The following is a 27,484-nucleotide window of genomic DNA, read 5'->3' as shown; positions in this document are numbered from 1 at the left end:
GGGGGAAGCAGGCTCCCTGCTGAGCAGAGAGCCTGATGTGGGGCTCAATCCCAGGACGCTGGGATCATGACCTGAGCAGAAGGCAGAGGCTTAACCCACTGTGCCACCCAGGCTCAGCCACCCAGACTTTCTGTACTACACCCCTATGAATTATGGAGTTTTCTCATCTGGCTGGTGAGAATAGCACCATTTCCAGTTTGTTATGGACATGAGTACCATTTGCTCTAATCTTTTTTTTTATGAAGGGGAGAGTGGTCAGTGAGAAAGCTTTATTTTAACAACCACATACAGAAAGTGGGCTTTATTTATTTTATTTTTTATTAACATATAAGTTATTATAATCCTTTTGAATGTGTTGCTCAGTACTCTTCTAAATACTCAAAAGGGATATTTCACATATCTGTTGAGCTCTTTATCCATGTTTTCTCTTCTCCATTATTCTCAAACTCACCCACCTTGGCCTCCCTATACTCTGAGCTTTATCTCTTCTAAATATGGAAGTCAGGTTCTGCTTAGGTTCTCTTTCCTTCCACCATATTCTGGAAACTCTCTCAAGGAAACAAGTTGGGGAAACCACAGCACTCGCTTCATTCCTTACCAGCTTCTTAAATCTTTTTTTTTTTTTTTTTTAATTTATTTGACAGACAGAGATCACAAGTAGGCAGATAAGCAGGTAGAGAGCGAGGAGGAAACAGGCTCCCTGCTGAGCAGAGAGCCCAGTGAGGGGCTCAATTCCAGGACCCTGGGATCATGGCCTGAGTCAAAAACAGAGGTTTAACCCACTGAGCCACCCAGGCACCCAGCTTCTCAAAGATCACTCTCTTTATTGCTTAATCTTCAGTGTCTTAAAAAAACATTGTTTCCCAAAAACTGTTGTTATTGTATATTTCAAGCAGAAGGATACATTTAATCTCCATTATTTCATGTTAGCTGGTAGTGGAAGTCCTATTTTTGCATTCTTAATGTTCATAATAAACATATTTAAAAAAATTTATCTCATAGAAATAAAGATAGGATGAATACCTTCTAAATTCTCAGACTAAAAAAAATTGAAAATAAATAATTTGTAGGACTTTAGCTTGTCCATGATATAATATCTATCAAAGATAAATGAGTTCACACACAAAATAAATGAATATAACTTTTGAATATATACAAAAAGTTTCTAAAGAAATACAAATTAGCGGGCGCCTGGGTGGCTCAGTGGGTTAATTAAAGCCGCTTCCTTCGGCTCGGGTCATGATCTCAGGGTCTTGGGATCGAGTCCCACATTGGGCTCTCTGCTTAGCAGGGAGCCTGCTTCTCTCTCTCTCTCCACCTGCCTCTCCATCTATTTGTGATCTCTCTCTGTTAAAAAAAAAAAAAAAGAAATACAAATTAGCAAAATTCAGCAGGATATTGAAATAACATGTCATGACAAAGAAATTGAAAATAATTTGGGAAATCTTTTAATATAGCAGCTCTCTTATGAAGTAGTTGAGAGCCTGAACTTTGAATTTAGACCAACCTGGTTAAAATTGCACTTCCTTGCTGTGTAATTTTGGGTATGTTCCTTAAGATCTCTGATCCACAGGTACCTTTTCTTTCTTATAAATCTTACCTCACTGGTACTATGAGAAGGGTAAATGAAATGCTATATCGATACACTCAGGACAGAAATTTCAAATGCCACATATTTTTTTAAAGTTACTTTCTAGAGCCACATGAAAATTACAAGATTAGTAGTAATCTGCTACAATCCTTAACTCTCCACAGAGTTGGTTTTTTTTTTTTTTCCAGTGATGTGAACTCAGCTTTTACTCTGTACATTCCAGTTTAACAAATGTAGATTATAGGGTTTGGAGTTAGGCATAAAAGCATTTTATAAATCTAAGACTATTATATTGTTACACCACAAAACTATTATATTGATAGTTCACTCAGACGTATATAAGACATGACTGAGCTCTAACTACATTCTGCAGATCCAATCTATAACCACTTACAGCTAAATTAGTACTTAGCCCATGATAACCCAGTGTCTTCTATCTCAGTCAAGAACAGATAACCTCCTTTAGAGTAGTTTCTCCTTATTGGAATCACTTTGGACAATAGCTTTTGATTCACTTAACTAACTCATGATTCATGCATGTATTAATTCATGCACATAGTGAATAGATATGCACTGATACCCAAGAAACACTACCCAGCCCTAAGCAAAGTGTTGAGTGGGATACAATGTAGCATGCTTGTTCCTAAGAAAAAACAACATGCAAAGAGAAAATAATAATATAAATGAAATTGAAATGAAAATTAGTGTTATAAAATAGATGAAATGAAATGAAAATAGTGTTATAAAATAGAAAACACAAGGAGCTACCTAGATATCATGGCAACTAATAAGTGCTGAGCTCAGAGGAGGAAGGTTTGCTGAGGGCTGGAGTGGTCAGGGGAAGCTGCACATAGGCAGTGGCTGCTGAGTCACTGCTTTAAAGGCTGAGGGTAGGTGTGCTTAAGTGGCTTAGTCATTTAAGTGTCTGACCCTTGATGTCAGCTCAGGTCATGATCTCAGGGTCCTACAGTCCTGGGATGGAGCCCCACATCAGGTTCTGTACTGCTTAAGGATTTTCTCTCTCCCTCTCCCTCTGCCCCCCACCCCCACTTGAGTTCTCTCTCTTTCCCTCTGAAATAAATAATCTTTTAAAAAATAAAATAAAAAAGGCTGAGTACAGGGTGAGCCTGTGGAGATAAAGTTATGTTGGAGGAACACTGTGAAGTGAGCTAAAGCAAGGAGGTCCAAGATACATCCCACAATGTCAGAGGCAATGAGTAGACCATGGTTGACCCATGTGGCTGGTATATATGAACCTGTGGGAAAGTAAAAGGGATAGTTCTGGAAAAATTAGTTCAAGTAGAAGATTTTAACCTACAAGCACTGCGGGATATGGTAGAGTTTGCTAACTGACACCTATACCAATTTCTTTTCCTTCTATGGTCATAGAACTTCCTAGTTCAACTGGATACATGGGTTTCTGGAATAAAAACTATTTCTTTAGAGCTTTGAGAGGTGAATGGGCGTGATGTGTGTTTCTGCGTGTGCTCGTAAAGGAAAAATCATGTTTCCTCCTATTCCACTTTCCCCTTCCTTCAGCCTGTATGTGTAAGTAGAGTGTGCCATGTGGGGCCACGTGAGCCAGGGAAATGCCTTAGCACAGCCGAGCAGCAGGAGAGAAGGCCTTGACTCCTTGGTTTACTCACACATGTATGTTTTATGACTCATAAACTCAATTCTATTTTGTTTCAGACCCTGTATTGCAGCCACACCTGGGTGCTGAGTTATTGCTTCAATGTAATGGACACTTAGTCAGGCAAGACCTAGGATAGTCAGTCATTTCTGACCTTCATGCAGCCCAAAGGGCCACATAAATGACACATACACAAATGAGCTCGAAAGCTCTGTCTTAATTCAAACAAAAACTCCTGGAAGTGTTTGAATAAGGAAGTGATATGATCGGAATTGTGTTTTATAAGAAATGAGTGACATAGCAAATCAGTGTTGCCTAGGGGCTAGGAATGGGGATTGTTGAGTTTTATAGCAAAGTCATGAGGTGCAACTTTTTTGAAATAATGAGATGTTCTACACCTCAGTTTTGGTTGTAGTTATAGACATGTATATATTTGCAAAACTAGTACTTAAAACATGTGAGATATATATATCTCACCTAAATAAAGTTGATTAAAGAAATTAATTTGGGGGCACCTGGTTGGTTCAGTCTGTTAAGAATCTGCCTCTTGATTTTGGCTCAGGTCATGATCTCAGGGTCATGAGATCAAGCCCTATATTGGGCTCCCTACTCAGCGTGGAGTCTGTTTGAGATTCTCTCCCTCCTGCTCCCTCGGCCTCTCTCCCTGCTCTTTCTTTCTCTCTAAAGTAAATAAGTAAATAAAATCTTTTTTTTTTTTTTAAAGAAATGAATTTGGCTGTGTATGCATGTAAGATGGATCAATGGGAGGAGACAAGAGGTGGGAGAAAAGAGAAGCGTATGGCTTCAATCAAAATTTTAGATAGTTTGGACTTGTTCTGGGAAATAGTGGAAAGAATGAAATTAGAAAAAAATACTCATTCGGAGACACATTGGGCCTGAGATGTTGATTGACCTGGAGGAGGATTCAGCTTTCTATGGAAGGCAATGGCTGAATTTCACCACAGGCTGATGGAGAGGCCATGTCCCAACGTGGTGAGGGGGGAGGTTAGAGCACTACCACTCACTAGTAAAAACCACTTCCTCCATCTGTCTGAGTCCCTCTTCTTCTTCATTTGTAAAATGAAGATCACAATGCCTGTAGACTGCAAAAAAGTTGTAGAGAGCTGAGAAAAATCTGTGTAATATACCTAGCACCCTGGGGCCTGGCCCTCGGTAGGCACCATGAATGCATAAGATGAAGAATGATTGCAATAACGTATTCTAAGAGAAAATAAATGGTTTTCAAGATGGTCATGACTGACTCTCCCATACATGCTTCTAAGAGATGCTTGAAGAGGAGGAAAAAGAACTCCGTTAACAGGAAAGATGACTCCACTTGTAAATCACAGGGCAATCATTGGAAGTGGGGTTGGATAAGCAACACAGCACTTGGCAGTAATTCTTTTTTAAAGGGCGGCTCCTTTTGCTACAGAAGATTCCGTGGTATGTTCATTTCTCTTTTCTTTACCTCGCTTGACACCTTCTCAAGAGTGGGAGTTCAGACAAAAGGAAGCTCTTGTAGCATCCCGCTTAAGATTCTTCTCGTATTGGATTTGGTTCTCTGCCCATTTTCTGTCGGGCTTTCTGAGATCAGAAAGAAATGTGCATACAAATTCTCAGGCTCGACAGTGAACTCTCTGGGCTCCAGACTGGAATTTACAGCTGCCTGAAGACATCTCCATCTGCAGGTCCTGCAGGCATGTCCGACTCAGTATGTCCCAAACAAATTAATTACCCTCCCACACACCCACTCCTCCTTCAGTCTTCTATCTAGGTTAATGCCACTGCCAATGCACTAGCTACAAAATCCAGAAATTTCAGGTCTTTTACTCCTCATTCCATACTCAATCTGATGCCAATTTTTGTGGAGTCACCCTGGTGTAATTTAATGTATGCATTTTTTTTTTTTTTAAACTTTCATTGCCCTGGTGAGGATCCTTCTCTCTGCACGACGACAGCAGCAGCAATCTAGTCAGCCTTCTGCCAGAGTCTAGAGTGTTCTAGAACCTGGAGTGGCCGGTGTCTACACAAGATAAAGAATGGCCGCCCCATGGGGTTGCATGATACTTGCACCTGTCTCACTGCCGCCCGTCTCTCACTCACCGGCTCTTCTGGTTAAATTCCTGAAAGACAAATCGCTTCTTCTGAAAATACGTCAATGACCCCCCCGCTTAACTTATGAAGTGAAGTTCAAAAACCTAAATTTCACCCATTTCCTTTTTCCATGGTAGCTCTCCAAGCATTCTGGGCTCTGTCTAACCACATGAAAGGATAAGCTCCACCCCCCAGATAATACACACTTTTTTAAAAAAGATTTTATTTATTCATTTGACAGGCAGAGATTACAAGTAGGCAGAGGGGCAGTCAGAGAAGAGGAGGAAGCAGGCTCCCTGCTGAGTAGAGAGCCCGATGTGGGGCTCGATCCCAGAATCCTGGGACCATGACCTGAGCCGAAGGCAGAGGTCTTAACCCACTGAGCCACCCAGGTGCCCCGATAGTACACACTTTTTAACTTCAGAGTCATGGAATGTTCTCCGTGAGTTAGGGAAACTTCACTCTTCCTTCCTGACTCAGCTGGAAAGCCACCTTTTTGGTGGAGCTGCCTTACTTCCCCTCTTCTCAGCCTCCTATTCCTCACCACGACCCCACTCACTGTGTCTTCTATGAATTTTATCTGTGATCAGCATGAGCGTCTCGCCACCAGATCATACAGTGCTTGAGAACAGACACTGTCTCCTATTATCAATTCTGAATCTCCAGGAGACTCTGAATGGACTATTAACTAGCCTGAAAATAGTCTTAAATTTTTACTTTAAAAACGTAGTGATTTTTGAAAAAGAAAGCTTATGAAAAAACTCTCTCCCCAAAATACTTAGCAATTTTGTTTGCAGCATACCCAAACAGTGAGCTCCTTCAGCACTCCCATAGTCAATAGACTTTTTAAGGTGTCTGGCAGCTGTTATTCCAGCTGCATGCACCCGCCTCCACCCTAAGAGGTCTGCGTCGACGCCCCCCCCCCCACAACGGCGTTTCTTCCTTCTCCCTAAGCCAGTACAGTCTATATAAGATCATTGCCTAAATTTATGCTGGCTGTTCTAGAGTACTAAATCAGGTGATAAATCAAAATATCAGAAGTCTAAAAATGGAGAAATTGACTTTTATTTATAATTTGAGGATTTTTTTTTTTTTAACTGAAGTCAACACAATATATGCTTGTTCTTTCTGTCCCTGAGACACATCAACAAAATAAGCAGGCGTTCAGGGGCGCCGGGGTGGCTCGGTAGGTTAAATGTTTGTCTGTCTTCTGCTCAGGTCATGATCTCGGGGTCCTGGGATCGAGCTCCATATGGGGTTCCCTGCTTCACGGGGAGCCTGCTTCTCCCTCTTCCTCTGACGCTCCCCTTGCTTATGATGGCTCACTCTCTGTCAAAAAAATAAATAAAATCTTAAAAAAAGAAAAGCAGCTATTTGGATAATTTGACCATTATCCAAATAATTCAAATACTACTCATAGCTGTCTCAATTTTAGGTGAAGTTATGGGGAGGGGGTATTGAGGAAATTATAAAAAGGGATGCTTTGGGTTATGAATGAGCAAAGAATTTACTCAATTTTCAATTCTCCCTCTTCCTCTGACGCTCCCCCTGCTTATGATGGCTCACTCTCTGTCAAAAAAATAAATAAAATCTTAAAAAAAGAAAAGCAGCTATTTGGATAATTTGACCATTATCCAAATAATTCAAATACTACTCATAGCTGTCTCAATTTTAGGTGAAGTTATGGGGAGGGGGTATTGAGGAAATTATAAAAAGGGATGCTTTGGGTTATGAATGAGCAAAGAATTTACTCAATTTTCAATTCAACCTATGGAGGAGATGAAATCTGGCAGGTGGTTTCAAATAGTGCTTTTCTTAGGCTCATTTTCTTCTAAAAATTACTTTAAGAGACTGGGATGTAAAACATTGAGAAGATAAATTAGCATGAATGTGCATATTTTTATATTATAGAAAAAAGTTGCATTATTTATTGTTTAACTCAAAAACAAACCTGAAAAATAAATGGGTATCTTTTCATCTTTCTTCACTGAAGATACATCCTCTTACAGACTAGCTCCAGAGTCTAGAAATCATTATTGTCACTTTACTCAATGATTTTTTTTTTAAGATTTTATTTATTTATTTGACAGACAGAGATCACAAGTAGGCAGAGAGGCAGGCAGAGAGAGAAGAGGGGGAAGCAGTCTCCTTGCTGAGCAGGGACCCCCATGCGGGGCTGGATCCCACGACCCTGGGATCATGACCTGAGCTGAAGGCAGAGGCTTTAACCCACTGAGACACTCAGGTGCCCCTCAGTGATTTCTTCTTATTTCTCTCCCCTTGCTAATCCTGTTGAGTAGTAAACATGCTTATAATGTATAAAAATTAGAGACAAATTAATACTCTCTAGAAAATATTTATTGACACATTTTAATTTTCTTTCCATTTTCTGAGAAATGAACATAATACACAAAATACAGTAAAATGCACTCTCCCCATTTCAAATAAATATATTTTACTCTCGTAAAAAATTTAATAATCTGTGTAATTCACCACAGTATCTTAATCAGTGAAATAAGGCAAAGTATATCTCTAGTTAAATTGTCACTTATTTTAATGATTCTAATGGCAATTTTCTGGAGAAAAAGAACACTATTCTCTGCAGAATTATATTCGGACTTGTAGACTATTGCCTCTTGTTTGGAGAAGAGAAAGATGAACTGATTTTAAAAAGTGTTGAGTGTCAGAAAGGGCCTTAGTTTGGGAGAAAAGTAACATCCAAGATTGTGCTGAATGAACTACATTATGTGTAAGCTTTCTTGTTAATACTTCCTAGAGACCAGACTACATTCTGAATTATAATGATTCCTATGTATCACACGGGCAATTTTTCAAAATTAGTGGTTAAGTATTTAAGTTAACAGTTATGTATGTAATACAAGCCCAAGATGGAATTTTAAAGTTCTATTAACAGGAAAGGTTAAAAATAATGGTGCTATACAGGACAATTTTATCCTTTTCACTCACACTTGTTATTCTTAACATTATAAGAACTGAAATCTATGGAATTTTACAGACTTAACACAGACTCTTATATACACATAGATCCCTGATCAGTTTAAGACAATGTGTTAATTTGTTCTTGTAAGTAATAAGAATATTTTAAGTAGCCAGAAAAAAAATCACATTTAGGTAGTCACCAATCTTCAGAGTTTACTTATGTATAATCTACCCACTCTCAAAAGAATATGTCACCAAATAATATAGTTCATTAATACTGCCTAATTTCCCATGTTAGAAGTTCATTGCTACTTGATATACTAGCAAGTTTTTGGAAGTAAATAAAACTTTACTGTAGCCCCAAATCCATCATAGCTTAACTTGTTTACATGGCTTCAGAAATGTTGGTCAAACTATGCCAAAGTCTAAGCCTCAAAGCATAATTGTGTTCAGTAAAAATCTTATACAGGCTATAAAGTGGGTATTAGATCTGTCCTCAGCATTATAAAGAGCATCAACCATTGTCCAGGGGGTGACTTATAAAATAAAATTTTCCCTCTTTATTTTAAAGGGCAGAAAATTCTATGCTTAGTCATTCCTTTATGGCCACATTTTTATTTCTACACATTTCTGAAACAGATAAGTGTGTGCTCAAAAATTCACAAGTCCAATAAAATGAATTTGTGGTTTCCTTCTCGGACATTCTCTACAATTCCTCCATCTCAAAGTGTGTAGTAAAGCTGTTTGCCATCGATGTGTGTTCAAAGATCCTCGACAGGCTGGGTTTCAACAGTTCCACTGAGTGACATGACATGTGCTGAGTCGTGTCATTCTTCAGGGACATCATCTGGTCTGTCCCAGGCTCCCTTCTATCATAATAAAGAGCCCAGAGCAGAGTAATGGTGAGAATCATAGCCAAGATTTGTGTCACACCAATGGAGACACCCAGAAACCTTAGCACCTGTAGTTGTTTGGTTCCTCTCAAGAAGGAATACATTTTCTTCCCACAACCCTGTAAAAGAGAGAACACAGTATTACTTTGGGGGCGTTACAGAGGACCAAAACAATGAAAACAGCAATCTACATCAGTTCATGGAACCAAACAACTTGAATCATGAAAGTTTAACACAGTGACTCTCGATAGGGAACACCTCTGAGAAATCAGAGGGCAGATGGAGGTGAGCCTGCCCAGGGGATTTTGTTGAGCTCAGTCCTTTTTCTGTCTTCCTCACAACCGGAAATTGAAAACCACTGGCATAAAACATGACTAGAGCAGGGGTTGGTAAACTCCTTTTTTTGTAAAGGGTCAGATAGTAGATCTTTTAGTCTTTGCTGGCTGTATGGTTTCTATGGCAACTGCTTACCTCTGCCACAGTAACCAGAAAACCACCATAGACAGTATGTAAATGAATGCACATGGCAGCGTTCCAACGAAACCTCATGAACAACAACAAAAAAAGCAGTAGGCCAGATTTGGGGCACAGGCCATAGATTGCTGACCCCTGATAAAGAATAATCCAAATTTTCAAACATAATGTTTCCTTACTATTATTTGTGTTCACTGTCAGATGATAGCTCATTTGGTCAGAGACTTTCCCCCAAGGATCAGGAATGTTTGCCCAGTCTACTACTGAAATACGCTGGTGGGTAGAAGTCCATCTCTTCCCTTTCCCCAACTCCACATGCACCCACTTCTTCCCAGTGCCTGCAGAAGTACACTTCTGCGGCCAGGGATGGGGGGTGGGGGGGTAGATTTCTCGTATAACATCAAGTTCTAGTTCCACCAGATAAGGGTTTGAAAGAATCTTTAGCTCCCCTACACACTGAAGACACCTGACTTCATTTGCTTATATTTAGTTTTATGTATAAAAGACTATGGAGTACCTGTGATAGATAGAAGAGAATTCCGAAAAAAAGAGAAGAGGGGGCGAAAAAAAGAACTATAATTAAGGATCATGGGGTGGGTCGGGCAAAGGAAAGGCGGGAGAATGTGACTAACAATTGCCTTAAGATACTTCTCCAGTGAACAAAGCCTGGGGAACATGCCATGTCTCCAACTGAATCCCCACAAAGAAATGATAATTCATTCTTCTAAAGTGAAGTTCATTCTAAATGAAGGTGAAAATCTAGGAAAGAATTTTAGAATGATAAATTTCAAGAATTTTGAAGATTCTGAGATTTTACTCTATTTGGAAGCAAACAATTTCACTTGTCGCAGTTTCATGAACTTCTGGCAGAAGACAGAGACCAGAGACTTTATTACTCATAACAATAGCAACAGCCAGAGTATGTGGCAGTTCCTGGAGATCCGAGGACAACACAGAGACAGCCACATGATGCCTGCATACGCAGCAGGTTGTGTGATGGAGGAGAACCCTCAAGTTTTGGGAGCCCTAATCCAGTAGGCAGTAAACATACTTGTCCTTTGCTTTGAAGAAAGACATTATCTTTCTCATACTACACAGTAAATAAACCCACCCTTTACTCTGGAGGGAGACACTCTCTCTACCTTCAAGGCTGTTTTCTGTGCAAAAACCCTTGAAAAGAGGGGCGCTTGATTGGCTCAGTCAGTTAAGTGTCTGATTCTTGAGTCTGGCTCAGGTCATGATCTCAGGACCATGAGATCAAGTTCCAGGCTCAGCTGGAGTCTACTGTCCCTCTCCCTTTGCTCCTCCCCCTGCTCATTCTCTCTCTCTCTCTCTCTCTCTCTCTCTCATATTAATTAATTAATTAATAGAATTTAAAAACCACCCTTGAAAAGATAGTCCAAAACAAACACATCCAGTGCTTCTATTCACAAGACAAGCAGAAATGCAAGAGAATCATGGAAAATTATCTCCCAACAAGAAGAACTTGACTTTTCAAAACCTTTCTTCTGAGTTTGTGGTAACAGTGTCTCAGCCTGCTTAACCTACTGAGGCAACTACTTAAATAAAAAGAAATTAATAATTAATTTAAAAATTGCCTCCTTGTTTTCTTCTCCAGATTCCACAAAGAACTCAATTAAATAAGGAAAGCAAGACTACTGAATCAGTTTGTTAATTTGTGCATTATACTGGAGAAGAATGAATAACACACAATTCTTAGATTTCCAAAGACACTGATCAGTAACTTCACTCCCGTTAGTCATTTTTCTCAAGAAACAAAAAATCATGTAAAACTAGCCAAAGACATATTTCTGGACAGTTTCCTGGTCAATCATATAATGCAGATTAACAGCAAAAGATAAGCAAAGCATCATCAATTTTACCAAAGAGCAAAATCAAAATATTTAAAATTTAATACTAATTAACACTGGTTTAATAAAATCACTTCTCTGGCCATTTTCCTTTTTTATTATGCATACAAATATGCATGTACAGGCACATACACACATACACGCACAGACTTATTCTATGTGTTACAAAGAAAATTCACCAAAGTTCAAATACTTTTCAAAGAGTTTCCTTCAACTAAGCTCTCAGAGCCAACTCACTCTTATGTTTATGTGTAATTCTAACAAGCATCCTTGCATCTTACACGATAGACTAGAAGATCATGAACCACAGAGCCAGAATTCTGAATTTCAAATCCCTGCTCTCCTACTTATAAGTTATGTGACTTTGGGCAAGTTACTTACTCTCTCTGCTTCAGTTTTCCCATCTGAAAAAGATAATAATAGTGCCTACCTACTTGGGATGGTGGGGAAATTAAGTGAATAAATATACTTAATTCTTAGAGTGGGGTCAGTCCATAGTAAGAGTCCAGGGCTTGTCAGTTTTGATCTGATGCGTTGGCCACTGAGTATTCATGGAACAGCCCTTGCTCCCAAGAGCCGTGGGGGCTAATGCTGTTTTTCAGGACAGTGAAGTCATGATCTAAAATGATTTTTTGTCACTCAGACATTAGATCACTACCTTCTCATGAAGCAGAGAGGGTCACATTAAAGTGAGTTAAACTGAAAAGGTTTAGCTTCAAACATATGGAAAATTAATTTATATGGATACATTATTTAACCTCACTGCCAGTACCAGATCACCAGATCCATCTTTAGAAAAAAGAAATTGATACAAAATGGCTGTGGCTTATGTTTAGTTAATTCCTTACCTATATTCTCAGTACTTAGAAAAAAATGGATGTTTAATAAGTAAATAAACAGTTAGAATAGACATATAAATAATCTTATAATAATTAAAATAAACTTGAGAATAAAATGTAAACCATCCAAGAAACACATACGGTGATGCTTCAATCCTGTGAAATGCTTTAAGTCGATTATCGCTTGATTTTTACCTTTTCAGTAGTCATTGCTATTTAAATTCTACCCAGATCATCTTCTTTTTCTTTTGGGGCACAATGTTATGAATGAGGCAGCGTTATCATGATATATAGGTCTTCCTATTAGCATAAGATCTCCTACCCCTTTTGAATAATTCATTCTAACTTTAAAAAGCTATAGGAAAGGTAATGTTTCTTTTTCCAATCTGTGAGTAAAATCAAGCAGAGACTGATAACTACAGTCTATTGTGTTTTCATATTTTGGTTTTGGGGAGAGTCTGTTCTAATTATATTTTAAACAACCACGTTTACAAAAAAGGGGTAGTAAATTATATCATCTGGGATGGTTTGGGAGATGTGATATACTAGTTAACACTGAATGTGCTAGAGTGGTAGGGGACTTTGGAATTAATGAGCTCAACTTTTTAACCTTTAAAAATATGGTTAAAAAGCACTTCCAGAACAACATCAGCAAAACTGGCAGAGAAAGGGCCCTCAATAGTCTCTCTTCCATATAAGCAATGAAAGAACTAGCAAAATCGACTTTTTTAGAACTTTGAAAATTAACGAAAGTCTGTACCAATCTGAGGAGCATTATTCAAGAAAAGTACCTAAGTCTCAGTCAGATAGGCAAGCTCTGTCACATTTTAATTAGCTCTCTCCTATCCCCTCTACCCAGCCCTGCAGTAGCCTTGAAAATCAACAGCCCGTAATTATAGTGAAAACCAGTGGCCTGGAAGCCAGAGGCAACAGAATAGGATGGGAGCCCCTTCAAAGCCCCATCCTCAGAGAATTGTCATTATGTGTCCTATCTCGAGGTTCCCTGGAAGACCTCACTTGCAAGCTGTTTTTCTCTGAACCTGAGTTGGAGCACCACCAGCCCAATAGCCTTTTCCCTGAGGGTGTTTGTCAAAAACAACCAGAGGAACACTGAGGTTGCCTGAGGCAGCGCATAATAACTGCACACGAGGAGCAAGCCAAAAAGCTTAAAAAGAAAATCTGGGGGAATGAGAAGTCCCCAGAGGCCTTCACAAAGTTCTGGGATACTTGTGGGGATCTGCAAAGTTACACACCTGAGTTGAGCGGTGCTGCTGCCCAGGGCTATGTCCATGCTTAGGAAAGACCCGAAGGCACTAAGATCTTACCTCTGGCTAAATTTGAAGCTCTGTGCACCCTTGCCAGAGACTGGGAGGCTTACTAGCTCCAGGTAGCAACTGACCCCTACATTAACTGAGCAGACTTCAGTGGCCACACATGACAAAGAATACAGAGTTCACAGAATTCGTTCAGGAAAGTTATTAAGGAACAAGAAAACAACAACCACAACAAACTCTGGGGTAATTATTTAAAAGGTCTAGTTCTCAACAATAACAAAAATTACAAGATGTACAAAAAATAATAATAATAACAAGAAAGGATGGGTCATATACACACAGAAAGAACTTTCAAAGAAAATGTACTTGTAATGAAAGGAATTCCCTGCCTCAAGAGACATCCTGTCCACATTTGAAAACACTAATACTTCAACGTTTCCTTATCGGAACCTGTCTTCTTCTTCTTCTTCTTTTCTTTTTTCCATTTTTTTAAAGACTTTATTTATTTATTTGTCTGAGAGAGAGAGCGAGAGAGCGAGCAGCAGGCAGAGAGCGAGCAGCAGACTCCTGCTGAGCAGGGAGCCCAATGCAGGACTCGATCCCTGGATTCTGGGATCATGACCTGAGCCTAAAGCAGACGCTTAACCAACTGAGCCACCCACGTGTCCCTGGAACCTGCCTTCTGAATAAGATGTGTTGGTCCTGGTTCTGCTCTCCAATGATCTCTTTTCCATAAAGTGGAGAGCAGTTATCTGAAGCCATCACTTTCTCTTGAACTACTCTCTTCTCCAAACTAAATATTCCTATTTCCCTCAAGTTTTCTAAATATATACACTGCATCAGCCTACTGAGCTCTTTCTGGATTGTGCTGATTTGGTCAATGTTACTCTGAAAATAACACTGATTTTTAACTTTAAAAAACTAGAAAATGCAGTACAATGTTCAGACAACCAAGACTGTTGTAAAGGTTTGGATTCCAAGCAAAAAGCTTTTCAGGTTCCCGAGCAGTGTGGACGTGAGATTATATCATATGACACAGAGTCAGGACCTAGTCTCCTTCCGGATCTCAGGTCATAATCCCTAAAGACTATTTCCACATGGAGGTGGGCGATGGTTGCTTATTCAAAGCGAACGTCTTAGGTTCCTTAATTTTTTATAACAATAGGTCAGCCCTATCACTACCTCACTTAGTTTAAAAAGCACATAGATAACCCCTCAAACCAGATAGAATTTTAGTATTTAAGTTTGTCATTAAAATTCGTTAAATAGAGGGGGTTGCCTGGATGGCTCAGTCAGTAGCATTTGCCTTAGGCTCGATTCATGATCCCAGGGTCCTGGGATGGAGCCCTGCTCAGGGAGCCTGCTTCTCCCTCTCCCTCTCCCTCTGCCCTTGCCCCCTGCTTCGGCTCTCTCTCACTCCCTCTTTCTTCCTCTCCAATAAATAAGTAGAATCTTAAAAAAAAAAAGAATTCCTTAAGTACAAATCTCTCTATACTGAATACAATTCTATATTTTCTGATGATGACCAGAAGGCATTGTAGCAACTTGCCGCATATCAAGCTTCATGCTGAATATCAGTGAATCATTTACACAATTACTTAAAGTTAGAGATTAACTTTCCAAAAGAGCATTCCTCTTCTTGAAGACAGTGTTTTCCCAGATTCCTGTATAAGCACTGTGCATAAGCACCGCCCTCCTCCGCCACTCTAGAGGCTTCGTAGAAAGAGCTCCAGGGCTGATGGTCCCTTCCACACATCATCCTCATCAAAGAGATTCAATCTGAACACAAGTTGGGAGCTTATTTTCAGCCAGTCAGATAGTCATACTTAAGGTTTACACTTTTCAGTGAAACTTGGACACTGTTGTTGAAAAACAAGACACCAAGTCTAGAGAAAAAAAAAAAAAATACAGATGTGCCTCTCTATACATTCTATTGTACTATTCATAGAGACTTAGTTGCATAAACAAACATTTCTGTTGAGTGAGTCAAAGAGGAAACAGAAATGTTAGAGTTCAAAACTGCATTCCATTTCACAAAGGGGGTTTTATTCCGAATTGGAAAGAACTGAATTATACTTACTTGCTTTTCTCAAAATAAAATACTCAAAGTTGATTTACCTTGAATATTTTTCTTCCTAAACATTAATAACTACATTAATAACTTCAGAAAATTCAAAGGTATGAATAAACATAATGGCTAACCTACTTTACTTGCTGAAATATTAAAATTCTGGTGAACTGTCAATTATAAATAATAACAGTACCGTTTTATCAGAGAAAAAAAAATCCCTAATCCCCCCATTTCCTAGAATCTGTTGGAAGGCATGTCAGGAGAGCTCATTTCCTCTGAGGAAATGATATACTTGAAATTAGGCTCTGATCTATCTCCAAAATGATTTTCTAAAATTGGAAGAACCCCTTGGCTCTTTAGTACTCAATATTCACAGCCCACATTAAAAAAATTAGGCAGACTTGTAATCAGCTTATGAAGATAAGGTATAAATAAAATCTAGGTGCCAATATATGCCAGTATTGATATTTTTCTAATGGATGTTTGGTAATGACTTTAAAGTTTGAAATGACTGTGTTATTTATCAGGTACAAATATATAATCTTCAGCCTTATTTCTTCTAAAATCAAAAAAACTGAATGCAGTTCATGAGTCCATGAGATTTACACACAGGTTGGACCAAATGTTCTCCACTGATAACCATAAATGTTGCAGGGGAAGAAATGTTTCTTCAAAAAAAAATTAAATAGCAAGTAATAAAATTCACCATGGGACTTCCTCTTCTCTTAAGAGTAAGGTTAAGCAAACCCATGCATAGGAAATGCAGTAGAAAAAGTCTTCCTATTCCTTTTTTCAAAAGATTTAATTTTAATTTTTTTTTTTCTTTTGAGAGAAAGACACAGCAGTGCTAGAGCATGAGAGAGGTGGGGAGGGACAAAGGCAAGAGGGAGAAGCAGGTTCCCCTCTGAGTAGGGAGCCCAACTCTGGGCTGATCCCAGGATGCTGGGATCAGGACCTGAGCGGAAGGCAGACACTTAACCAACTGAGCCACCCAGGCACCCAAAGTCTTCCTGTTTCTTAATGACAGTCCCTCATACCTTGTTTCTTTCTTACAATATTCCCATTGCACAGACAGAATCACCAAATGTAAAAGATTGCATGTACAGAACATTTTTCGTTTTTACAAAAAGACATGGTTGTAAAGAGACTCTAGAGTCAGAAAACCCAGACAGCGCCGTCCTGGCCGGTGAGGCCCCCTCCAGCAGCGAGCTCTCCCTGCCTGAAGGAGCACAAGCACATTTCCAAGCTCCTATTTCAAACAGTGTCTCTCATTGGGCTCTCATTTGGCCACCTAAATTTCAACTGTAAGAAGGGGGAAGGTGTTAAAACAAGGGAGTGGGTAATCACGTGACGTCCCCAAAAACCTTGACCTGAAAATCTACTTTCAGCAAGCACAAATACATATAACCAGAAAATACATACTATTCTTCTATTTACTCTCAGAACTGGGTGCAATTTGGCTGGTTAAAAATCTAATCATAGATCGTTAATTGTTCTATTTACTTTAATAAATACATTCATAACTTACATTTATCGTCATTACTGTCACTAGCTACCACCACGCATTGAAGATTTGTGTTTATTATTTGCCAAGTGGTTTGCTGAGAGTTTCTCATTAAGAAGCTCCATTTATCTTTGTACTACTAGAATGAGGTAGGTACTGTTATTATCTCATTCTACAAATAAAGACATTGTGGTTCACCAAGGAAAAAGAAGCTACAAGCACTCAGCTTGTCCCTCACCAGGTATCCCACATCTCCAAACTTTAGTGTCTAGGGGCGTCTGAGTGGCTTAGTGGGTTAAGCCTCTGCCTTCAGCTCAGGTCATGATCTCAGAGTCCTGGGATCGAGCCCCTCATGGGGCTCTCTGCAAAGCAGGGAGCCTGCTTCCCCCTCTCTCTGCCTGCCTCTCTGCCTACTTGTGATCTCTCTCTCTCTCTCTCTCTCTGTCAAATAAATAAAATCTTTAAAAAAAAAAAAACTTTAGTGTCTAAAAATACGGAGTTTGGAGTCATATAGATCTGATCTCAGTCACTGACAAGCTATGACACGGGGTTGGGTCACTTAGCCTCATGTGCCTCACTTTTCTCATCTGTAAAATGGAGTTAATAATACTGCTCCTTCAAAGAAACATTTTAGAGCTCAAATAAGGCCATGCATGTTTACAGAGCTCTATCACCGTGTATCTTATTTGAAAAATCCAAGGTGTGCTTTCCAATCCCTAATTTACTTTATCTTTCAGCTATGACTTATAGTATGTCATGTCAACAGGCGCTGTTCTAAGGGTTTCACAGATGTTAATTCACTCTCAAAACAAAGCCTGAGCAGGGTACTTTGGTTATCCGCATTTTGCAGCTGAGAAAAAAAACAAAAACAGAAACACAAAAACCTTGCGCAAGGTCACACAGCTAGTAAGGGGCAAGAGAAGATTTAACCTCCAAAGTCTCCACCTCTGAACCAGGCTTCTTCACTAAGGAAACTCGTTCCAGGACACTGCTTTCCATTTCTCCTCTGCCCCCAATAGGTGGGTCTCCCATAGGGGGTGCATTTCCCAACCTTGTCCTCCAGTGCAGATCTCACACCATCTCTCTGTGGGACCTCATCTCCCGCCATGCACTCACTGCATCATCTACACTGACAATACCTGTAAACTGTTAGTCCCCCTTCCTTAGTTTTTCTCACTAGTGATTCTTCACAGTAATCAGTGTCCTCTGCGGGAACACAGCCTCCCAGCCGGAGACCCCACTTCCCGGCCTCCCTTGCATCTAAGCAGCGCCAACTGAGCCTTCCCAACGGGAGCAGAGGCGACCAGAGCTGCGATGCATGTGTTGGATGCTCTCCTTCCCTCGCGCTCCTTCGACCCCCAGACTGGAACTGGAGAAAAAGAGGAGCAATTTTGGAAGACAGGTATTATAAAAAGATGAAGCTGTCTCACCATCCTGGGTCTCTGGATGACCCCATGCAGCAGAGTTGCCCAGCAGCCTGTCCCCCGTCCCCTCCCCCCCCACCACCAGTTTACGGTTTATGAGACAAAAATAGACTCCCACCCTATTCAACTCATTGCATTTGGAAGCAGCTCTTTCCCTGTATAGTCCACGCAAAATGCACATCTCTGCCCAAATTAGGTCTACGGCGTGCCACCTAATCACTCCCATGGCTCGCGTGCAACCGTTTCCTAGCTCTGTTCCCCGCCTGGAGGCCCAGTCCTCCCCTCCTCTCTGCTTCACAATGCCCACAGAATGATTCGGAAGCACAGACCTAAAATTGTTACTTTGGGACGTACTTCTCTCAGGTCAAAATATTATAAATGGCTTTCTTCTGCGTCAAAACTCTAAAGGCAACATTTGCAAGCCTTCATTAACGGGGCACAAGAAGAAAAGTGGAACAGTGAAGAGGGAACAGGAAACCTACAGTGGATCCATGTCCGAAAGAGAGGGAAAGAAAAGAAGAATCCATGTGTATACCTGAGGCAAAACTGGCAGAACGGTTAGAAGCCCGATTAGATCAAGCGAAGCCCGGAGATGAAAGGGATTTTCCCCTACCAAGCACTAACGGGTCCTGCAGGGCTCTGGATGATAGAACAGACATCACCCCAAGTCAGAGGCAATCCGACCCCCACCGGCAGGTGCTGAGGAGATAATGGAGTCAGCCAAGAGGCAGGAGGGAGTGTCTTTGACTTCCTATAAAAGAACCCCGAGAATAGAACTTCTTGGGGATAGTCCATCTAAATAACCACGGAGCCTGAAAGCTGCCTACCATTTACTATCTGGGCAGGAGGTCGTGTGTGTGTTTATCTGAGAAAGGAGTTTCATTATTAATAAATCAGAATCCTGTGACTACTCAGGGCTAAGCCTTCTTTTCATAATAATGCCTCAGATTTGTGAACGTGCTTGCCTTTCTGTTTGGAAACTACTCACAGGATTCAGCATAAAATGCCTGCGGTGGCCGGGCAGACAGGGCTCTTCCTCATGCACCTCCTACCTCGTCCAGCCCTGGCAGGGGGCCCTCCTCGCCCCCCCGTGCTCCAGCTGAGTTCCAGCCCTAACTTCGCACCATGGCCCCTTCTCTTGCAATACCCTCTTCGGCCCATGCCTTCCAAATATTTTCTGCACGTGACTAGCACCTGTTTATCTCAATGAATGACGAGCCCCTCTATGTGTTCGCATTGCATATCTCTAACCATGGCTGCGTCCTTGGCATCAACTGCTCTCAGTTCAAATGTCATTCCTAAAAAAGTGGGTTCCTAACCATTCTAAGTAGCTCCCTCGCCAATAAAGCCAGCCTCCAGCATATGACCCTGTTCAGAATCTTCAAAATGCTTTTACCACTACATGAAATTATTTTTTATTGCTGTTTTTAATCTTGCTAAATATTTATCATCCTAACTAGAATATAAATTATACAGGACAGATTTTTATCTGCAACATTCTTGGCTGTATCCTCAGCCTTTATAACAGCACCTGGGGCCCAGGAGTCTCTCACAAAACATTTGACTTCATGAGTGTGATGGAACCAAACTGTTGATCAGAAATAGTTTCATCTGTGACTTTTACAACTACACGTCTCTACAAGTGTGTAGCTCATTACAGGTATTGGAGGACCTGTGTACCAAACCCAACAATACTTCTGATGGGAATGTTTCTAAAATGTGCAATTGCCGCTGTATTTCTGCTCTGTCATTTTTCACAGGTTTCAAAAGTGTCATAAAACATTATTGGGTCAGGGACCATGCAGGCCACCAGATGGTTGCGAATGATTTATTTCCTTGATTTCAGACTACTGAAGAAAGATTGCAGGAAGAAAGCCAGTTCTTATCTCTGAGCTTACAGAATAGGAAAGATAAAAGGGACCTTGAAGTTCATCTAGTCCAGATCCACTTTTAATTTAAAAACCCATTCTACCCGCCAATGACATGGTTATCTGACCTTGACTTTAATATTTTTAGTGATGAGACACTCATTATTTTACAAGAGAACCTGTGTCACAATCGGACGGATTTTGATGAGCAAGGTCTTCCTTCTATTGATTCAAAATTTCCTTCCTCTAGCGTCTGGCCCTTGGAGCAACAATGAGTAAGTCTAGTTCCTGTTCTGAGTGATGAACTTTGAAATATTTGAAGACATCTAAAATATCTCCCCTTAGTCTTTGCTACTTCGGAACAAGCAACATAAATACCTCCAGCTGTCCCTCACTTGTCCCTCCCTCTAGACCCCTCATCTTCCAGGTGGATGGTCTCTGGGCACTCTTCAATTAGGAAACATATGTTCTCCAGGGCAAAGTAGAATTAAATCTTATTTTTAATGATGGATTTAATTGTACTTGTGCCATAAAGCTACTAAGTGATCCACTTTGGTAAGTCAACTATGCATATAATTATGCACTATATTATTACCAATACCAGCATCTGTTATTAATTATAAAATGTAAAAGCAGACTTACTCTGATATAATGAACCTCCATCTCTGCGAGAAGTCTGTCTACAGAACATCTCGTAACTGAAAATGCCAGCTTGCTACTGAAAGTCTTTTGATGAAAAAGCCTTTCAAATAGTCTGGTTCCTCAACTGGCATGCACACAATCCTGTGGCCTCTTTCAATCTCGAAATTCATGGATTAAGCAATTATAGACAGTCCCAAAGTAAGGCATTCCAGGACAAATACTACTCGTGGAAATAATCTAAGACAAACTAGTAAAAACAAATTGCATTTTGACAGCAAGAAAATCCTATCAGATGTTTAACTGAATGCTTTCCAACTAAAGAAAGTACAATCAAAGTGACTCTGTCCATATTCAGACTTTATGGGAAGATCTGGTAAATGGATTCATTTTTTGCCATTCTTATCAATGCCAGTTGTAATCATATTATCAATATTAATCACTAAAGAAGGTAGAGATTATTATATATGGTGGTGTAGCCCAGTGATTTCCCATATTGACTTGCCATTCCTAAAAACTAACAAAAGTTCACACTAGGAAAGTGGATAGGTTTCCATTCACATCTATACTGTAATCACCTGTGTCTTTAAAACCTAGTGGTGAGTTATAATACATTTGAATATCCACAATTGTTTTTGCATTTAATAATATCTTGGAAATATTAAGCACTGTTTTATTGTGTTTTCTGTTTTCTGGAATGAACAGGGCTTTCACTGTTGAACTTGTTAGTTGACTATCCTTATTTCAGACTTTGAGAAGAAAAGACGTAGCATAATCATGAACTCAGAGACATTGACCCAATTATTCTTTGGTTATCTTTTCAAATAAACAACCTGAGTGATTCAGTTGTTTCAACAATTTTTGTTATGAGTTGAGCTGTGTTTCCCCCAAATGCATATGTTCAGGTCCTAACCCCCAGAACCTCAGGATGTGATCTTATTTAGAAATGGACTCATCACAGATGTAATTAATTAAGTGGAAGTTGTACTGCAAAAGGTTAGTTCCCTAAAGCAATAGGACTGGTGTCCTTAGGAGAAGGTAAAATCTGGGGACACACTGAAACAGGGAGAATTGCATGTGAATGTGAAGGCAGAGTTCGGGGTGATGCTTCTACAACTAAGGAAGAGCAAAGATTGCATCCAAGCACCTGAGGCTGACAGATGGGCACTGAACTGATTCTCCTCACCCCTCTCAGAGGGAGCCAAGCTTGCTAACACCTTGCTCTCAAGCCTTCGAGCCTTCAGGACCACAAAGCCACAAAGACCTGCTGTTTAAGTCACTCACTTGGTGGCACTTTGTTACAGCAGCCCTAGGAAACTAACACAATTCTGAGTCTCTTAAAAAAACACTTGGCACGCTTCTCTGTGGCATGTCTTCGGAGCCCAAAGCACTTTATTTTGGATATGCTTAATGAGGCACAGTCTTGTCCTCTGAGATGAATTTTTTAACAGCCAAAAGCTACTCGTATCTAAGATATAAAGAAGATAGATGATTTGTGTACATAATCCACCATCTTCTTCAAATAATTCACACCATAAATTAATGAAAGTGATTTCTGTGCAACTCTGCAACTGATTTTGGCAGCCTAAAAGATGGTTTGAACAATAATAGTATTTCTAGGGAAAAATGTATAACGTCCTAAGGTCTTGAGATAGGTATAAAAATGCATGTTTTATAAATCATGACATTCTGTTTTAAAGTTTCACTCTTCATAGCTATATTATATATACGTGTGTGTGTATGTGTGTGTGTGTGTGTGCGCGCGCGTGCATGTGTAGGTATGGATGACATATTATGCAGTAGGAGTTTTTATGTTATAGTAAGCCAGAGTTTTTCAATACTGTTTTCTGATATCCAGATGCTTGACTGGAGATGTTTCTGGGAAATGATCCCAGCCCCTCAGCCCGAGAGCTCCCTTCCATCTGATTTGCCTTTTGCCCTTCCATTCTAGCCCGAGTCTGCAATGAAATTTTCTGTAATGTGGCCATGTCTTATATCTGCATTGCCTAATACAGAAGCCGCTAGTCTCAAGTGGCCTTTAAGCATTTGAAATGTAGCTATTTCAACTAAGGAAATGACATTTTCATTTAATTTAATTTTGATTTAAATAGCCATGGGTAACTACTGGCCACTGTACTGGATGGTATAGTTCTAGATTTTAGTTTGAATTCAGATTCTACTGCTAACAAAGTTCAAAAACTCACCACTAAACATGAAGGAGTAGGAGAACTTCTGATAATAAAGGAATAACTGATGATTTGGATAAATTCTCCCAGAAAACACAGACATGCAACTTTCTTGGGCATGGGATGACTGATTTTAAACCCAGTGAGCATCTAACTCCATTCAATCTGCCAACTACAACTAACATCGCTGTTCCTTATTAGCCAGTAGGGGGAGCTGAAGAGTAGAGGACAGAATTTTCCCTGGAGAGCGGTATTGATTATTTTTTTTCCCTACATGTGTTTTAGTGGAGGCCCTAAAATACATATCGTGTTTGGGAACTCCCAGCCTTGTCTTCCTGAATATGCAGAGTTCTTTACATACCCCTCATGGACCTATTTTCAAAGGATCCTTAGGAGGCAAGAGAAACTGGTTCTAGACAATACAGTTTAAAACCCAGTTGAGTCTAAACATGGTCTTTTCCAATTTCCTTTGTTCACATGTGATAAGGTTCGGATTTTTATACTGATTTTTAGCTTTATGCTGTTTCTCCACATAACAGAGAAAAATTTCAAGGGTCTTTGTATTTAGAAGAGGAGAATTTCATGGCCATGTTGTTGATCCTTTATTTAAAAGTCATTATAAGAAAACTCGTATACATGATACGTTAACCACATATGACCTTACCTCTTGATAAAGGTCACTGAGATCTTCCTGGTGGGCCTGTTTGGAACATCCTGGGAATTCCCTAACACAACAGGAATCCGGGGGCCAGTCCATCTCTGTCATTTCCAGCCAGTCAGTGAAGTACACCACTCCACAGCACTTAAACTGCAAAAGAATGACTGGTCAGGCTCAGAAACTACACAAATATTTTCTTAACTTACAGAAGATTAAACGTTAGATTTCTTGAATTTTTGTACCCAGAGCTAAAACTCACTTCTGTCATCACCTAAAGATATGTGTACGTTCTATACTGACGACAGAAATGTGGCAAAGGGCTCCATAGCGGAACAATTCCGAACAATAATGCTTATAACCCAAGAAATCAGATGAGGCATGGCTGAGTCTCCCCCAACTGTACAATCCTCTCTAAGTGATCATACAGCAACAGAGTCATTATGCACAGTAACAATTAACTGGATTATTACAGTTCTCATTAAACCTCTGGCCACGAAAGAACAGTTGATCAATCTGTTTGTGTATCACCTACTTACCAATTTAACTGCTTAACAAATTCAAAGATTAAAAGTTTTTGTAATCTCTGGAGAAAGAGTTATTGACCAAAACCACACATCACAAAAATGACCCAACTTGAATTCATTAACCAGTAGATTTTCAAAAATGTTTGAGACACAAACTCGAGTTTAGCAACCACATTTTTATTTCACTGAGTGAGTCTTGAAATAAAGTATTGTATTCTCTCACCATAAATCCCGAAGAAAAGATGTGCCTTTAGCTTGAATGAAATTGGATTCAAGAAAAACTACACTGTCTTCTGTTCTTTTTTGTCTCATTTCACCAAGTTTTAACAAAAATTTTCTCTGGCCAAAGTTTAGAAACACTGCTTAAGGACATATGTAGATTAGATTCAGAATAATTAACCATGATAATTTTCTGCCCTTGGGTGGAGGGAGTTACTCTTCCATATAGTCAAAAACAAGAACTCTGGGCAATCACTGAGAAGATCTTTGCCAAGAGTGACTGGCTCTACAAATTATGTAGCCCCACAGACCAATCTGTGTCCAGGATTAACACCGTATCATAAAATATCACAATCCACCATTTCAAAATCCAACTAAAATCAGCTATGGAGAATTCTGAACTTCTTGTGTAAAATGAAACAAAGAAAATACGAAAAATGATTTTATATTTTTCATTTGCCTAAATATCTAATTTTTAAAAAGAAAACACCATTTTAAGAGGATTATAAATGATGAACTACTGGTGTTATGAGTAATACTAAAATTTTCAGAGAAACATTTTTTATATTTTTAGTATTTTCCTTTTATAAACTTGCTCTAAAAGCTACAGACATGCCATAAACATCACACATTAACTCAAACATAATTTAACATCATGCATTTCACATAAGTCATTGAATATCCATAAAAAACATATGTAGTTAAAAAGACTTCACTTTCTAAAAATCATAAACTACTACATTTCCAAGCCAGGCTTTTTAAGTCCTTGCACTCAGAGAACACCTACTTCTCTCATTTCCTAAGGACATGTGTTTTCCTATGTTGATGACAAAAGTACAGTTCTTGGAACTCAAACTCCATCCACAATAGAACAGCCCATTTATCTGGCCTCGTCAAGAAATGAGGGGCTCCACAGAAATGATTTTTCCAAATAACTTAAGCATATCATGTTCAGTGTCAGATTTTTTTTTCTTTTAATAAGTCACTGAGATATTTTTTCTTGTTACATAGTTGTTTTTGTCAACAGAAGATAGTAGATTGGCAGTGAAATTTTCCCTACAACTCCCCTATGTGAACCCACTATTATGCCACACACATGACCATGATCTACATCTCCTTGCAGTTTTCCCACCTCCTTTAAAATCACATTATGAGATAAAGCCATTCTTGCTAGCATCGTGTCAAACTGGAAAAAAAATACCGCCACCATTTAACCTACAGCGGAAGTGAGGTTTTCACAGGCCAAACAACTTGCGGAGACCACAGGCTAGTGTGTGGCAGAGCCTATTTATTTCAAAGCTGGTTCTCCAACCATTAAGTTAAAATAAACAAGTAAATACATTTTTTTTAAAGATTTTATTTATTTATTTGACAGACAGAGATCACAAGCAAGCAGAGGCAGGCAGAGAGAGAGGAAGGGAAGCAGGGTCCCTGCTGAGCAGAGAGCCCAATGCAGGGCTCGATCCCAGGACCCCGGGATCATGACCTGAGCTGAAGGCAGAGGCTTTAACCCACTGAGCCACCCAGGCACCCCAAGTAAATACATTTTTAAAAATCAGTTTTTTAGAAAGATATTTAAAAAGATCCCTAGGGTTCATCTGAGAGTCCTTGACAGTGAGGTCCATGCCCAGAAGTGCACTGAAGGAGTCATCAGGACAACTGGGGCCTGATGAGGTCACTTTTAGCTCTACAATTTATTGCAGGAGCCAGGTGTTGTGAGCGGAATTGTGTTCCCTGCCCCCAAAATTCATGTTGAAATTCTAGCTCTCAAAATGTGACCATATTTGGAGATGGGATCTTCACAGAGGTAATTAAATTAAACCAAGGTCACAAGGATGGGCTCTAATCCCATATAATGGATGTCCTTATAAGAAGAAGAAATTTGAACACAGACACATATAAAAGAAAGACAGACAAGGAGAAGTTCTTCTCCTTGTGAAGACACAAGGAGAAGACTGCTCTCTACAAGACCAGGAGAGAGGCCTCCAAAGAAATCAGCCCTGCACACCTTGATCTCGGACGTCTAGCTCCCCAAAATGTAAGATGACACATTCCTGTTGTTTCAGCCACCCAGTCTGTGATCATTTATTTTGGCCGCAGCCCTGACACACTAGCATGGGAGTCTGTAAAAAATCCGTTCAGGGTGCCCAGAGGTCATCATCCTCCTTTTGTGTGAAATAGGTCTATGATATGGAGGAGGGAACTTACCACACAATAAAGCTAAAAACATACATACTATCATTTGCAATGTTATACATTGTCTATCTAGATGGAGCCCCTTGAAAAAACTTCTTTTTTATCATGGTCTACATCAGAAACCCCAGAAAATAAAGAAAATCTGAGCAGCTTCTATCCAGGGCAATAGCTGAACACAGCTTACTATAAATTCCCTAATGTCTCATCTATTTTCCCTTCATGTTGTTTTTAGTACAAATGAACGGTAAACAAACAAAGCCAGGAAGCATTTAAATAAATAGGAAATCTGTGTTACAATGATAATTTTCACCATCTCAACAACGGTAACACAAAGAGCCAAATTTGGCCATTATCCTGGACTGAAACCTCTGCCCATATCCCAGATAGAGTAACTGGGCAGAGAGTTGGATATTCATCCTGTAAGACACTGACTCTCACATGTCTTGTGGCTCAGCTCAAAAACGATGGGAAAGAAACAGGTATACTTGGTCACCCAGGAATCTCCAATCACAAGGAAACTGCTTGGGAGAAGAGCTTGGTTTGAAGCCATACCAGTGGTGAACTTCAAGTCACCAGATTTTAAAAA

At 39.7% G+C, this 27,484-nt stretch overlaps 2 protein-coding genes across 6 annotated transcripts in view; one reads left to right on the top strand and one right to left on the bottom strand.

Annotated features, from left to right (window-relative positions):
• LOC309845297 (uncharacterized protein) overlaps positions 1 to 27,484 on the top strand; it is a 54,351-nt gene that overhangs the window by 15,958 nt on the left and 10,909 nt on the right. The window lies entirely within an intron of this gene.
• TSPAN12 (tetraspanin 12) overlaps positions 7,659 to 27,484 on the bottom strand; it is a 63,175-nt gene continuing 43,349 nt past the window's right edge. For all 3 annotated transcript variants that reach the window (XM_082693059.1, XM_082693060.1, XM_082693061.1), the window contains 2 exons: positions 23,966 to 24,109; positions 7,659 to 9,270 (listed from right to left, as the gene is read on the bottom strand). In XM_082693059.1, the coding sequence (XP_082549185.1) occupies positions 8,965 to 9,270; positions 23,966 to 24,109 (450 nt within the window). In that variant the 3' untranslated portion in view covers positions 7,659 to 8,964. The remainder of the gene's footprint in view (positions 9,271 to 23,965; positions 24,110 to 27,484) is intronic.

This window comes from Mustela nivalis (genome assembly GCF_964662115.1).
Source record: "Mustela nivalis genome assembly, chromosome: 12".
In the NCBI taxonomy this organism is placed as follows: Eukaryota; Metazoa; Chordata; class Mammalia; order Carnivora; family Mustelidae; genus Mustela; species Mustela nivalis.
This window is presented reverse-complemented; position numbering and strand designations above follow the sequence as displayed.